Here is a 16,381-nt window from a genome sequence, read left to right as displayed (position 1 = left end):
CCCACACTGGGCCCCTTCCATGCTGGTTTTCATCCAGGCAGTCCTCATGGGATGACCTTGCCATGGTTTCCAGGACATGGTCGTATTAGCATTTTATTGTGCTTGAATGTATGTTATGTGCAAATGCACATCATTAATTCTAGATTTGAAGCTTTCGTGACTGCAAGGAATCATCTTCTTAGGTTTTTTGGGTAAAGTCACGTAGAAAGTAAAATAAAATAAAAACAAAAATCACGACGTTTCGGAGGCAACACAAGTCTCCGTCATCAGGTGGGACCGTCACAGCCAGATTAGCTGTATCAAGTGAGGCAATGATTCAAGGGATTACATCTTGAATCATTGCCTCACTTGATACAGCTAATCTGGCTGTGACGGTCCCACCTGATGACGGAGACTTGTGTTGCCTCCGAAACGTCGTGATTTTTGTTTTTTATTTTATTTTACTTTCTACGTGACTTTACCGAAAAAACCTAAGAAGATGCACATCATTAGTCGTAAATGTGAGGGAGGGGTTAAGAGGTGCACGTTTAATCCAGTGTTAACATTTATTTTAGCATCATATTTAAGGACACTGTTGTTGATAAGAATTCGTCTGGACGTGGCACGTGCCTTGTTCTACTCGATCAACCAAATTTAGTACAATGTTGGTCATACAGGAGTGTGATTTCATTCATGAGTAGTATTCACAGAGCCCCTATGACACTAACCTACCTAAAGTTATGGTTAAACAAAGTAATCTTAAGTGACTTAATTCTCAGCTCAGACATGATCATCGCAATTATTTCCAAAGACGTGTGGGGTCCTGCGAGAGCAGGTCCCGACTACAAACAGCTGGGCAGCAGAATCGGAAGTAGCTGCGTCGCCCTCGAAATGTGATGTTGCTGCTGTTGTTGTCGCTGCTGTTGTTGCTGTTGTAGTTGCTTCTGTTGCTGTGATAAACGCAGGGAGGTGGTGTTCCCTGATGGGATGACGCCTTTGATTAAAGCCTCTGATCAAACTCACCCGATTGACGCCCTTGATCGTCGCGTTTGATCAACTATGATATTGTATACTCTCACATGTTAAGCTCTATCATAGTGAAACATAATATTATAACCTATGAACTACAACCTATCCATTGTAACGCTGTAAAAGAATATTACCTATTGGGTTTCACTCCCTCGTCGAGAAGACCGCTCTCTTCCGTTTCTAAAGTTACATGCTCATTTCTCTGCATTCACTTTAAATCGAGGACAAAGTTTTTCCATTTATTCAAAATAAGCGCACAATTACACACTGCGATGTACTTACATATTCATGCATGAAGCACAATGGGCACATTACCCTTCGGTATGTTAATAGACATGCGGATTGTACCTTCCAAAATTAACAATCGAATGCAAATATCCTGAAAGACAAAGGATTGGATCCTAGGGGGGGAGTTATAAGGCGGCTCAGAAGCAGAGCTCAATGCCATTTCGAGAGGGAACTTGATGAGGTTGGACGCTCGACTCGTCGCTCTGCTGATCGGCCTTCTACCGCGAGACAACGCAGCCTGGCGAGTACAATTGCTGTGTCGACAGTTAGTCGACTTTCCGTCGGGAGAGTTCGTGGCGACATCTTCAGAAGGGTTCTAGACATCAATATATAACGTGAATCTCCAAGTAAGTGTCTATTTTCTCAGATAAACTCTTTATCGTGTTTGTCGTCAAATTTATGGGATTTTTTTGCGTCTCGGTTAGACCCGAGTGTCGTTCTTTTCTTAGCCGTTAACAAAATCCAAAACTCAACGCTAAACATCCTTAGGGCCGATAGCGTACTTTTGACTCGATAACACCGCTGCTGTTACAACGCTCACATGGAGCAGAGACGCTCTCCACAGCCCCACGCACACGGAGGCAAGAAGCCATTCAATTGCTCTGTGTGTGGGAAGTCATTTTCATGGCCATCAATACTTCAGAGACACCAGAGAACACACACGGGCGAAAAGCCGTTCCTGTGCCCTGTGTGTGGGATAGCATTTTCACTTTCAGCAAACTGCCAACGCCATCAGAAAACACACACGGGCGTGAAGCCATTCTTGTGCTCTGTGTGTGGGAAGACATTTGCACACTCGTCAACTCTTCAAACTCATCAGAGAACGCACACGGGCGAGAAGCCATTCCTGTGCCCTGTGTGTGGGAAGACATTTGCACAGTCATCAACCATGAACAGGCATCAGAAGGTCCACAATGATAGGACACTGAAATCAAAAGCTGAAATTCAAGGTGCTGCAATGAGTCCTGAAGAAGTTTCCACCTTCGATCCCATGCAGTTGGATCCCGAGAGATGGCTGGATGTAATGGAGTGGCTCGAGAGTCAACCAGAGAGCTCTGGGTGAGTACTTTTGTGTGTAATTTTGACCATTTTAGTTTTACAGTTTTTGTGAGTTTAATGACGTGCACAGTGGTGGTTTGTAATGTTATCGGATTACTTGCCGAAGTGGTGTGATGAGCACTGGTTGTGAGAGGGTTCAATTGTAGTCGTTAAGTGTTCCTGTTGAGCTAAAGTTGGAATGCGTCTGTAGGTACATCTTTACTCAACATTTTAAACGGGTTCTTTTTCAAGTGTATAGCTTTTTTTGATTGGTAATAATCGACTTTAGATAGCCGGTTTTCAGGATGTACATTGATGACGCGTTCGTTGGATATATGGCCTTGACTTCAACATAGACGCACAGTGAACACATGTGGTGAACTAATAAGAAAATCATGGGGAATGAAACTTTAACGCTTTGGTATTCCTGGAACGGAAATGGTTTGCATTGTACTGGAAATGTGTGAACATAGGACATAATAAATATTCCCTTCCAGTTTTGACGTCAAAATGATTGCAGATGAATAAAAACGTATTTTTAACAAATGTTCGTCCGTTCTTTATTTTATAATGTTCCTAGAAAAAATATGTTAAGAGAATTTCAGGTGGAGGATCTCCGTCACACAAGTGTACCCTTAACCGGCAGCATATTGGCTGTCTACCCGATTAGCACGTGTTCCTTGAGGGGAAAGGTCCCCGTAGTTAATCGTTCATCAACGTACCAGTCACTTATCCCGAAGTATGTCGGGGATAAACTGTTCTGGATAACATGTAGACTGTAATACTATAAACGATAACACCAAAGATTAAACGATTATAAACTAGTGTATTAGTAGGTATTATAATATCATTAGAAGCATTAGAATCACAGTGTGGTCGTATAAGAATCGCTAATATGTATGTATAGTGTACAACAACAACTGCAGCAGCAACTGCTGCAGCAGCAACTGCTGCAGCAGCAACACAAGTCTGACCTTAACCAGCAACGTCTTGGCTGTCTCCACCATCAACATGTGTTCCTAGAGGGGAAAGGTCCCCGTTATAAATAGTTTAGCATCGTTCCTTTCCCTAATTCTGAAATATACTGGAGATCACTTGTACTCTAAAAAATGTAAACTGTAACGCTTTAAAGATAGCATTAAACATTAAACGAATATAAACTAGTTTTTTTTATATAATTTATAAGACCGTAAACGGAGGGACAGTATTAGAATATCTATACTCGCGTAGGTATAAATAAAACAAAATAAATAACGACGTTTCGGACGCAACACAAACGCCCGAAACGATGTCTGCAGCAGACATCGTGCTGCTCGCAGCAGACATCGCGGATATCGCGATTTTCACCTGAAGACGTGCGCTTGTGTTTCGTCCGAAACGTGATTTACTTTGTTTTATTTCGACCTACGCGACTTTACCGAAAGAACCAACGAGTATTTATTCCTGCAGTCACGAAAGCTTCAAATAAATATTAGAATATCATTAGAAGTATTATAATCACAATGTGATCGAATTCGAATCACACTCTATGCATATGTATGTATAATAGGGTACGTGCAAGCGAACTGTGCTCGTATGTATGTAATATGTATGTCCGTTGGACATGCGAACCGGGGGTCTGATATGCGAACTGGAGGGTACAGGATTAGGATCGGATAAAAATGATTAGAATAACATTATGGTCGTATTAGAATTACACTGAGCTAGAATGTATGTTATATGTAGATGCACATCGGGAGTCGTAAATGCAACCTGGGAGGTGCGCGGTTTAGAATCGCATTAAAATTATTATAATAACAACGTGGTCCTATTATAATCACGCTATCTACTGCTGCTGATGTTCGGGTGGCGGCTTTCGATTCGGGCTCAGCTCTTCCTTTACTCGCCTGGTTGGTGCCGCGGGACGCAGCGTCTCATCCGACAGGCGTTGTAGCAGCTGGGTGATGGTATTCGTGAGTTTGTCAACTTTCTCTTCAAGTTGAGGCCGTCTCCCTCGTGGTCTCCTACCTCTGGGCGTGCTGTGGGTTGCTCATGACCGAGGTGGAGCTGCATGTTGAATCGGGTGTAGACGTTAAATTAACAATTTAAGGACTGTGTTGTGTTTAGAATGCGTCTAGACAAGGAAGGTGACTTGTCCTACTCGAGCAGCCAAAATTATTATAATTTCTGTCATTAAACAGTGTGAGTTCATTCATGAGTAGTATTCGCTGAGCCATGATGACACTAACCTACATACAGTTATGTTTAAACAAAGTAATATTTAGTCACTTATTTCTCAGTTCAGACATGATCATCGCAATCATTTCATAATAATTGTGAGGTCCCTCGAGAGGAGGGCCCGGCCACAAACAGCCGGGAAGCAGAAGCAGCAGAATTAGAAGTAACTCTGATAGTTGTAGGCTCTCACATGTTAAGCTCTAACATAGTTAAACATAATATTATAACCTATGAACGCTGTAAAATACTTAATTGTTATAGTGGGATTATAATCGCATAAGAATAATTAGAATCGCACTGTGCTCATATTATGGTCGTATGTATGTTAATTGAATATGCGAACCGGGTATAGGATATGCAGGATTAGAATCGAATTACAATTATTCGAATCCAACTAGTCGTATTAGAATCACACTGTCCACTGTTGGATGAATGTGTCGTATCAATGGAATCGAATAGCTCTATACAGTATATATGCTCGAATGTATGATATTTGTAAATGCAGATCGGGAGTCGCTAATGCGACTTTGGATATGCATGATTAGAATCCCATTACAACTATTACAATAGCACTATGGTCATATTAGGATCAGGATTGTGACTGCTAGATGAATGTTCAATCTCAATGACATCCAATAGCAATGTACACATATATATGTTTCAATAAACGCACAAAATCAATATATGCCCGTGAGATTATTGATGGTTGTAATGACTTCGGACTCAGACTGCAGAGGGTTATTTTATTTAGACTTTAACGAGGCTTAGGACCCAGGCGCCACGATATAGAAACGACGACGACGAGACGGCAACTAGTGTTCCTGTTGAGCTAAAGTTGAAATGCGTCTGTAGGTACATCTTTACTCAACATTTTAAACGTTTTAGTTTTCAAGTATATAGCTTTTTTTGATTGCTATTAATCGACTTTAGACGCACAGTGAACAAATGTGGTGAACTAATCAGGAAATCATGGGAAATGATACTTTAACGCTTTGGTATTCCTGGAACGGAAATGGTTTGCAATGTACTAGAAATGTGTGAACACAGGACATAATAAATATTCCCTTCGAGTTTTCACGTAAAAATGATTGCAGATGATTAGAATCACAGTGTGGTCGTATAAGAATCGCTAATATGTTTGTATAGTGTACGTGCAAGGATCGGATAAAAATTATTACAATTGCAACATGGTCATATTGCAATCACGATTTTCACTGCTAGATGTCATCGAATAACAAAAGACGGAATATATTTATATAAACACACGCACAAACCTAAAAAACAGACAACACACGCACGTTAGTAGCTGTTAGAAGAAGACAACACCTAGCACCTTCAACTATACACATTATACAGCCAACTCGTAAATGGGGCGGTATATGACAGCCTTCGCTGCTGTCGACGGGGCCAAGCAGCGAGTGATTAACTCAAATAGTTTCAGAATCCGTGTCATCACCCGGCCACAGCGCCTTACCCAAACTACATCTCCGTATATTTACGGACGCACTTGAAGATAACAATTCGTCTAGAAAAGGCAGGCGACTTTTTCTACCAACATGATTTCAATTTATATCCGAAAGAAGTATGAGTTCATTCATGAGTAGTATTCACTAAGCCCCGATGCGCTCTGGTGGTCCTCGTTATGAATCGTTTCGCAACGTTCAGGTCCAGAATACCGAAATATACCGGGAATCACCAGTTCTTAAAAAAAACATGCAAATTGATAACACTATAAACAATAACACTAAACATTAAACGACTATAAACTATCAACTGGTTTTATAATTATACCACCATAAACGGAGGTACGGTATTTTAATCTTAGTAGAAGAATTATAATCGCACCCTGCTCATATGTATGTAAAATGTACTTTCAATCGAAGCGAGGGTTGGATATGCGAACTGTGGGGGGTGCAGGGCAAGAATCGCATTCAAATTTTAGAATAACAATATTGTCGTATTAGCCTTTTACTGTGCTTGAATGTATGTTATGTGAAAATGCTAATCGTTAGTCGTAAATACGAGGGAGGGGTTAAGAGGTACACGTTTAATCCAGTGTTAACATTTATTTTAGCATAATAACACGGGCAAGCAAAATTATTACAATTTCTGTCCTTAACCAGTGTGTGTTCAGTCATGAGTAGTATTCGCTGAGCCATTATGACACTAACCTACATACAGTTATGGTTAAACAAAGTAATCTTGAATGACTTAATGTCTCTGGAGTGATGACGGATACAAACCAGACCAAGCGGAGACCATGTACCAGATCGGATTTTGGTTACTGATATTAGAGTGATTGTATTGCAAGTGTGGTCACTACGCGTCTGTACGTGCTCACTCCCGAAGCTTGGCGGTTTTTGGCAACGCCACGGGGCTGCATTCACTTTAAATCGAGGACAATGGAGGGCATAATTTACACACTGAGATGCACTTACATATTCATGCATGAAGCATAATGGACACCTTACCCTTCGGTATGTTAAAAGACTTGCGGATTGTGCCTTCAAAAATGTACAATCGAATGCAAATATCCTGAAAGACAAAGGATTGGATCCTAGGGGGGGGGGGGGAGTTATACGGCGGCTCAGAAGCAGAGCTCAATGCCATTTCGAGAGGGAACTTGATGAGGTTGGACGCTCGACTCGTCGCTCTGCTGATCGCCCTTCAACCGCGAGACAACGCAGCCTGGCGAGCACAATTGCTGTGCCGACAGTTAGGCGACTTTGCGTCGGGAGAGTTCGTGGCGACATCTTCAGACGTGATTCTCAAAGTAAGTGTCTATTTTCGCGGATATACTCGTTCTTGTTTTAGCAGTTAACAACATCCAAAACTCAACGTTAAACATCCTTGCGGCCGATAGCGTACTTTTGACTCGATAACACCGCTGCTGTTACTACGCTCACATGGAGCAGAGACGCTCTCCACAGCCCCACGCACACGGGGGCAAGAAGCCATTCAATTGCTCTTTGTGTGGGAAGTCCTTTTCCCGGCCATCACATCTTCAGAGTCACCAGAGAACACACACGGGCGAGAAGCCGTTCCTGTGCTCTGTGTGTGTGAAGGCATTTGCACAGGCATCAAATCTTCAAGATCATGAGAAAACACATACGGGCGAGAAGCCATTCCTGTGCCCTGTGTGTGGGAAGATATTTGCACACTCATCAACTCTTCAAAACCATCAGAGAACACACACAGGCGAGAAGCCATTCCTGTGCTCTGTGTGTGGGAAGACATTTGTACGGTCATCAACTCTTCAAAATCATCAGAGAACACACACAGGCGAGAAGCCATTCCTCTGCTCTGTGTGTGGGAAGACATTTGTACGGTCATCAACTCTTCAAAATCATAAGAAAACACACACGGGTGAGAAGCCATTCTTGTGCCCTGTCTGTGGGAAGGCATTTTCACAGTCGTCAACTCTTAAAAGGCATCAGAAGGTCCACAACGATAGGAAACTGAAATCAAAAGCTGAACTTCAAGGTGCTGCAATGAGTCCTGAAGATAATTCCACCTTCGTTCCCATGCAGTTGGATCCCGAGAGATGGCTGGATGTAATGGAGTGGCTCGAGAGTCAACCAGAGAGCTCGGGGTGACTGAAATATAATGTGGCATGCGGTTATACCTATTAAGCCGTATCGAGTACTTTTGTGTGTAATTTTGACAATTTTAGTTTTACAGTTTTTTGAGAGTTTCGTAACGTGCACATTGGTGGTTTGTAATGTTATCGGATTACTTGCCGAAGTGGTGTGAAGAGCACTGGTTGTGAGAGGGTTCAATTGTAGTCGTTAAGTGTTCCTGTTGAGCTAAAGTTGGAATGCGTCTGTAGGTACATCTTTACTCAACATTTTAGCTTTTTTTGATAGGTATTAATCGGCTTTAGATAGCCGGTTTTCAGAATGTACATTGATGGCGCGTTCGTTGGATATATGGCCTTGACTTCAACATAGACGCAGAGTGAACAAATGTGGTTAACTAATAAGGAAATCATGGGGAATTATATTTTAACGCTTTGGTATTCCTGGAACGGAAATGTGTGAACATAGGACATAATAAATATTCCCTTCGAGTTTTGACGTAAAAATGATTGCAGATGAATAAAAACGTATTTTTAACAAATGTTTGTCCGGTCTTTATTTCATAATGTTCCTAGAAAAAACATGTTAAGAGATTTTCAGGTGGAGGATCTCCGTCACACAAGTGTGCCCTTAACCGGCAGCATCTTGGCTGTCTACCCGATTAACACGTGTTCCTTGAGGGGAAAGGTCCCCGTAGTTAATCCTTCATCAACGTACCAGTCCCTAATCCCTACTTATGTCGGGGATAAACTGTACTCTATAACATGTAAACTAATACTATAAACGATAACACTAAACATTAAACGATTATAAACTAGTGTATTAGTAGTTATTTTAATATCATTAGAAGCATTAGAATCACAGTGTGGTCGTATAAGAATCGCTAATATGTATGTATTGTGTACATGCAAGGATCGGATACAATTATTACAATTACAACATGGTCATATTACAATCACGATTTTCACTGCGATATGTAATCGAATAACAAAAGACGGAATATATTTGTATAAATACACGCACAGAATCATAAACTCATGAGATTATGAATCGTTACAATTATTATAACAATCAAAAATTGTGACAAAAACAAAATCCCACAATCAAAACACCACGCTCACGTGACGAATTCTTAAACAAACTGCAACACTCAAGTGACAGAACTCAACAAAAAAACGCCCAATAAAAAGAACAACATCAATGGCCAAATCCTAAAAACAGACAACACACGCACGTTAGTAGCTGTTAGAAGAAAACAACACCTAGCACCTTCAACTATACACATTATACATCCAACTCGTAAATGGGGCGGTATATGACAGCCTTCGCTGCTGTCGACGGGGCCAAGCAGCGAGTGTTTAACTCCATTGTTTCAGAATCCGTGTCATCACACGGCCACAGCGCCTTAGCCAAACTACATCTCCCGAACAAGGCAACCTTCCCTATGCTGTGTATTTTAGCAATATATTTACGGACGCACTTGAAGATACCAATTCGTCTTGAAAAGGCAGGCGACTTGTTCTACCAACACGATTTCAAATTTCTACCGAAATAAGTATGAGTTCATTCATGAGTAGTATTCACTAAGCCCCGGTTGCACTAACCTACACACAGTTATGATTAATCAAAGTAAACATTAGTCGCTCATCCCAGCTCAAACATGATCATACGAATTATTTCCAAATCCGTGTCGGGTCCCACGAGAATAGGGCACGTCCACAAACTCTCAAATTGTAAACTCACATTGCATACTCTAACATTATAAACTCTAAGAATATAACCTTTAAACTATGAGCTATACATTTCAACGCTTTAAAATAACACTACAAACTAGTGTCATAGTAAACTATAATGTTGTGTACTCGTATTACAGATTAGAACACCGTACATTGAATTGTGATATTCGAATCTCATTCGAATTCTTAGCTTCACACTCGTGAGTATGTAACATGTATGTAATATGCATGAATGTAATGTCTGTATGTAATATGTATGCATGTAATATGGACGTGCGAACCAAGGGTGGGATATGTGAAACGGAAGGTGCAGGATCAGGATGGGATTAAAATTATTTGAATAACACTTTGGTGGTATTAATATCAAGCTGTCCACTAATGGATGAATGTTCCATCTAAATGGAATCAAATAACAATATTCAGTATGAATATGTAAAATAATCGCACAAACCCAATATTAGCCCGTGAAATAATGAATCATTACAATTGCAATGACTCCGGACTCAGACTGCAGAGGGTTATTTTATTTAGCCTTTAACGCGGTTTCAGACCCCAGGCGTCACGATATAGCAACGACGACGACGAGACAGCAACCAGCCAAAACAGCCCCAAACCTCGTTCCTCCCCCTCTCTCATTCTCGACGTGAACCTCCGCCCACACTTGGTCTCGCCTTCCCTTCTCGAACTCTCTCTATCTTGTCCCTTAGTTGATGCACTGTCTTTACATCACCCACCTCTATGACCTCTACCTGACCCCGCCATGGGCGGAGCAACTTGGGGGACATACAGATATGTATGTAAATTATCTGTTCAATCGAACCGGGGGTCGGATATGTGAACTGTGGGGGGGGGGGTACAGGGCAAGAATCGCATTCAATTTTTAGAATAACAATATGGTCGTATTAGCATTTTAATGGACTTTAATATATGTTACGTGCAAATGCAAATCGTTAGTCGTAAATGCGAGGGAGGGGTTAAGAGGTGCACGTTAAATCCAGCGTTAACATTTATTTTAGCATCATATTTAAGGACACTGTTGTTGATAAGAATTCGTCTGGACATGGCACGTGCCTTGTTCTACTAGATCAACCAAAATTAGTACAACATTAGTACAATGTCGGTTATTCAGGAGTGTGATTTCATTCATGAGTAGTATTCACAGAGCCCCGATGACACTAACCTACCTAAAGTTATGGTTAAACAAAGTAATCTTGAGTGACTTAATTCTCAGCTCAGACATGATCATCGCAATCATTTCCAAAGACGTGTGGGGTCCTGCAAGAGCAGGTCCCGACTACAAACAGCTTGGCAGCAGAATCGGAAGTAGCTGCGCCGCCCTCGAAATGTGATGTTGCTGCTGTTGTTGTCGCTGCTGTTGTTGCTGCTGTAGTTGCTTCTGTTGCTGTTATATACGCAGGGAGGTGGTGTTCCGTGATGGGATGACGCCTTTGATCAAAGACTGATCAAACTTAACCAATTAACGCCCTTGATCGTCGCATTTGATCAACTCTGATATTGTAGACTCTTACATGTTAAGTTCTAACATAGTGAAATATAATATTATAACCTATGAACTACAACCTATCCATTGTAACGCTGTAAACGAATATTACCCATCGGGTTTCACTCCCTCGTCGAGAAGGCCGCTCTCTTCCTTTTCTAAAGTTACATGCTAATTTCTCTGCATTCACTTTAAATCGAGGACAAAGTTTTTCCATTTATTCAAAATAAGCGCACAATTACACACTGAGATGCACTTACATATTCATGCATGAAGCACACTGGGCACATTACCCTTCGGTATGTTAATAGACATGCGGATTGTACCTTCCAAAATTAACAATCGAATGCAAATATCCTGAAAGACAAAGGATTGGATCCTAGGGGGGGAGTTATAAGGCGGCTCAGAAGCAGAGCTCAATGCCATTTCGAGAGGGAACTTGATGAGGTTGGACGCTCGACTCGTCGCTCTGCTGATCGCCCTTCAACCGCGAGACAACGCAGCCTGGCGAGCACAATTGCTGTGTCGACAGTTAGGCGACTTTGCTTCGGGAGAGTTCGTGGCGACATCTTCAGACGGGTTCCAGACATCTTTATACCGTGAATCTCCAAGTAAGTGTCTATTTTCGCGGATAAACTCTTAAACGTGTTCGTCGTAAAATTTACGGGAATTTTTTTGCGTCTCGGTTAGACGCGAGTGTCGTTCTTGTTTTAGCAGTTAAAAAAATCCAAAACTCAACGCTAAACACTTTAAATCGAGGCCGATTGCGTACTTTTGACTCGATAACACCGCTGCTGTTACTACGCTCACATGGAACAGAGAAGCTCTCCACAGCCCCACGCACACGGAGGCAAGAAGCCATTGAATTGCTCTGTGTGTGGGAAGTCCTTTTCACGGCCATCACATCTTCAGAGACACCAGAGAACACACACGGGCGAGAAGCCATTCCTGTGCTCTGTGTGTGGGGAGGCATTTGCACGGGCATCAACTCTTCAAACTCATCAGAGAACACACACGGGCGAGAAACCATTCCTGTGCCCTGTGTGTGGGAAGGCATTTGCACAGTCATCACATCTTCAGAGTCATCAGAGAACACACACGGGCGAGAAGCCATTCCTGTGCCCTGTGTGTGGGGAGGCATTTGCACGGTCATCAACTCTTCAAACTCATCAGAGAATACACACGGGCGAGAAGCCATTCCTGTGCCCTGTGTGTGGGAAGGCATTTGCACGGTCATCAACTCTTCAAGACCATCAGAGAACACACACGGGAGAGAAGCCATTCCTGTGCCCTGTGTGTGGGAAGGCATTTGCACAGTCATCACATCTTCAGAGTCATCAGAGAACACACACGGGCGAGAAGCCATTCCTGTGCTCTGTGTGTGGGGAGGCCTTTACACGGGCATCAACTCTTCAAGAGCATCAGAGAACACACACGGGCGAGAAGCCGTTCCTGTGCTCTGTGTGTGGGAAGGCATTTGCACAGTCATCAACTCTTCAAGAGCATCAGAGAACGCACACGGGTGAGAAGCCATTCCTGTGCCCTGTGTGTGGGAAGAAATTTGCAAACTCATCAAATCTTCAGAGTCATCAGAGAACACACACGGGCGAGAAGCCATTCCTGTGCCCTGTGTGTGGGAAGGCATTTTCACAGTCGTCAACTCTTAAAAGGCATCAGAAGGTCCACAATGATAGAAAACTGAAATCAAAAGATGAAATTCAAGGTCCTGCAATGAGTCCTGAAGAAGTTTCCACCTTCGATCCCATGCAGTTGGATCCCGAGAGATGGCTGGATGTCATAGAGTGGCTCGGGGATCAAACCTAGAGCTCGGGGTGACTGAAAAAATATTATGTCATGTGGTTATACCTATTAAGCCGTATCGATAACTTTTGTGTGTAATTTTTACCATTTTAGTTTCACAGTTTTTGGGAGAGTTTAATGACGTGCACAGTGGTGGTTTGTAATGTTATCGGATTACTTGCCGAAGTGGTGTGAAGAGCACTGGTTGTGAGAGGGTTCAATTGTAGTCGTTAAGTGTTCCTGTTGAGCTAAAGTTGGAATGCGTCTGTAGGTACATCTTTACTCAACATTTTAGCTTTTTTTGATAGGTATTAATCGGCTTTAGATAGCCGGTTTTCAGAATGTACATTGATGGCGCGTTCGTTGGATATATGGCCTTGACTTCAACATAGACGCAGAGTGAACAAATGTGGTTAACTAATAAGGAAATCATGGGGAATTATATTTTAACGCTTTGGTATTCCTGGAACGGAAATGTGTGAACATAGGACATAATAAATATTCCCTTCGAGTTTTGACGTAAAAATGATTGCAGATGAATAAAAACGTATTTTTAACAAATGTTTGTCCGGTCTTTATTTCATAATGTTCCTAGAAAAAACATGTTAAGAGATTTTCAGGTGGAGGATCTCCGTCACACAAGTGTGCCCTTAACCGGCAGCATCTTGGCTGTCTACCCGATTAACACGTGTTCCTTGAGGGGAAAGGTCCCCGTAGTTAATCCTTCATCAACGTACCAGTCCCTAATCCCTACTTATGTCGGGGATAAACTGTACTCTATAACATGTAAACTAATACTATAAACGATAACACTAAACATTAAACGATTATAAACTAGTGTATTAGTAGTTATTTTAATATCATTAGAAGCATTAGAATCACAGTGTGGTCGTATAAGAATCGCTAATATGTATGTATTGTGTACATGCAAGGATCGGATACAATTATTACAATTACAACATGGTCATATTACAATCACGATTTTCACTGCGATATGTAATCGAATAACAAAAGACGGAATATATTTGTATAAATACACGCACAGAATCATAAACTCATGAGATTATGAATCGTTACAATTATTATAACAATCAAAAATTGTGACAAAAACAAAATCCCACAATCAAAACACCACGCTCACGTGACGAATTCTTAAACAAACTGCAACACTCAAGTGACAGAACTCAACAAAAAAACGCCCAATAAAAAGAACAACATCAATGGCCAAATCCTAAAAACAGACAACACACGCACGTTAGTAGCTGTTAGAAGAAAACAACACCTAGCACCTTCAACTATACACATTATACATCCAACTCGTAAATGGGGCGGTATATGACAGCCTTCGCTGCTGTCGACGGGGCCAAGCAGCGAGTGTTTAACTCCATTGTTTCAGAATCCGTGTCATCACACGGCCACAGCGCCTTAGCCAAACTACATCTCCCGAACAAGGCAACCTTCCCTATGCTGTGTATTTTAGCAATATATTTACGGACGCACTTGAAGATACCAATTCGTCTTGAAAAGGCAGGCGACTTGTTCTACCAACACGATTTCAAATTTCTACCGAAATAAGTATGAGTTCATTCATGAGTAGTATTCACTAAGCCCCGGTTGCACTAACCTACACACAGTTATGATTAATCAAAGTAAACATTAGTCGCTCATCCCAGCTCAAACATGATCATACGAATTATTTCCAAATCCGTGTCGGGTCCCACGAGAATAGGGCACGTCCACAAACTCTCAAATTGTAAACTCACATTGCATACTCTAACATTATAAACTCTAAGAATATAACCTTTAAACTATGAGCTATACATTTCAACGCTTTAAAATAACACTACAAACTAGTGTCATAGTAAACTATAATGTTGTGTACTCGTATTACAGATTAGAACACCGTACATTGAATTGTGATATTCGAATCTCATTCGAATTCTTAGCTTCACACTCGTGAGTATGTAACATGTATGTAATATGCATGAATGTAATGTCTGTATGTAATATGTATGCATGTAATATGGACGTGCGAACCAAGGGTGGGATATGTGAAACGGAAGGTGCAGGATCAGGATGGGATTAAAATTATTTGAATAACACTTTGGTGGTATTAATATCAAGCTGTCCACTAATGGATGAATGTTCCATCTAAATGGAATCAAATAACAATATTCAGTATGAATATGTAAAATAATCGCACAAACCCAATATTAGCCCGTGAAATAATGAATCATTACAATTGCAATGACTCCGGACTCAGACTGCAGAGGGTTATTTTATTTAGCCTTTAACGCGGTTTCAGACCCCAGGCGTCACGATATAGCAACGACGACGACGAGACAGCAACCAGCCAAAACAGCCCCAAACCTCGTTCCTCCCCCTCTCTCATTCTCGACGTGAACCTCCGCCCACACTTGGTCTCGCCTTCCCTTCTCGAACTCTCTCTATCTTGTCCCTTAGTTGATGCACTGTCTTTACATCACCCACCTCTATGACCTCTACCTGACCCCGCCATGGGCGGAGCAACTTGGGGGACATACAGATATGTATGTAAATTATCTGTTCAATCGAACCGGGGGTCGGATATGTGAACTGTGGGGGGGGGGGGGGGGTACAGGGCAAGAATCGCATTCAATTTTTAGAATAACAATATGGTCGTATTAGCATTTTAATGGACTTTAATATATGTTACGTGCAAATGCAAATCGTTAGTCGTAAATGCGAGGGAGGGGTTAAGAGGTGCACGTTAAATCCAGCGTTAACATTTATTTTAGCATCATATTTAAGGACACTGTTGTTGATAAGAATTCGTCTGGACATGGCACGTGCCTTGTTCTACTAGATCAACCAAAATTAGTACAACATTAGTACAATGTCGGTTATTCAGGAGTGTGATTTCATTCATGAGTAGTATTCACAGAGCCCCGATGACACTAACCTACCTAAAGTTATGGTTAAACAAAGTAATCTTGAGTGACTTAATTCTCAGCTCAGACATGATCATCGCAATCATTTCCAAAGACGTGTGGGGTCCTGCAAGAGCAGGTCCCGACTACAAACAGCTTGGCAGCAGAATCGGAAGTAGCTGCGCCGCCCTCGAAATGTGATGTTGCTGCTGTTGTTGTCGCTGCTGTTGTTGCTGCTGTAGTTGCTTCTGTTGCTGTTATATACGCAGGGAGGTGGTGTTCCGTGATGGGATGACGCCTTTGATC

The 16,381-nt window shown here is 41.8% G+C and overlaps 1 protein-coding gene across 1 annotated transcript in view; it reads left to right on the top strand.

Moving 5' to 3' along the window:
- Positions 1–16,381, top strand: part of LOC144737839 (uncharacterized) — a 75,977-nt gene that overhangs the window by 3,862 nt on the left and 55,734 nt on the right. The window contains exons 5-7 of the mRNA XM_078620713.1: positions 2,117–2,203; positions 7,569–7,991; positions 12,201–13,038. Of these exons, the coding sequence (XP_078476839.1) occupies positions 2,117–2,203; positions 7,569–7,991; positions 12,201–13,038 (1,348 nt within the window). The remainder of the gene's footprint in view (positions 1–2,116; positions 2,204–7,568; positions 7,992–12,200; positions 13,039–16,381) is intronic.

This window comes from Lampetra planeri, chromosome 74 (genome assembly GCF_965212315.1).
Source record: "Lampetra planeri chromosome 74, kcLamPlan1.2.h2, whole genome shotgun sequence".
Classification (NCBI taxonomy): Eukaryota; Metazoa; Chordata; class Hyperoartia; order Petromyzontiformes; family Petromyzontidae; genus Lampetra; species Lampetra planeri.
This window is presented reverse-complemented; position numbering and strand designations above follow the sequence as displayed.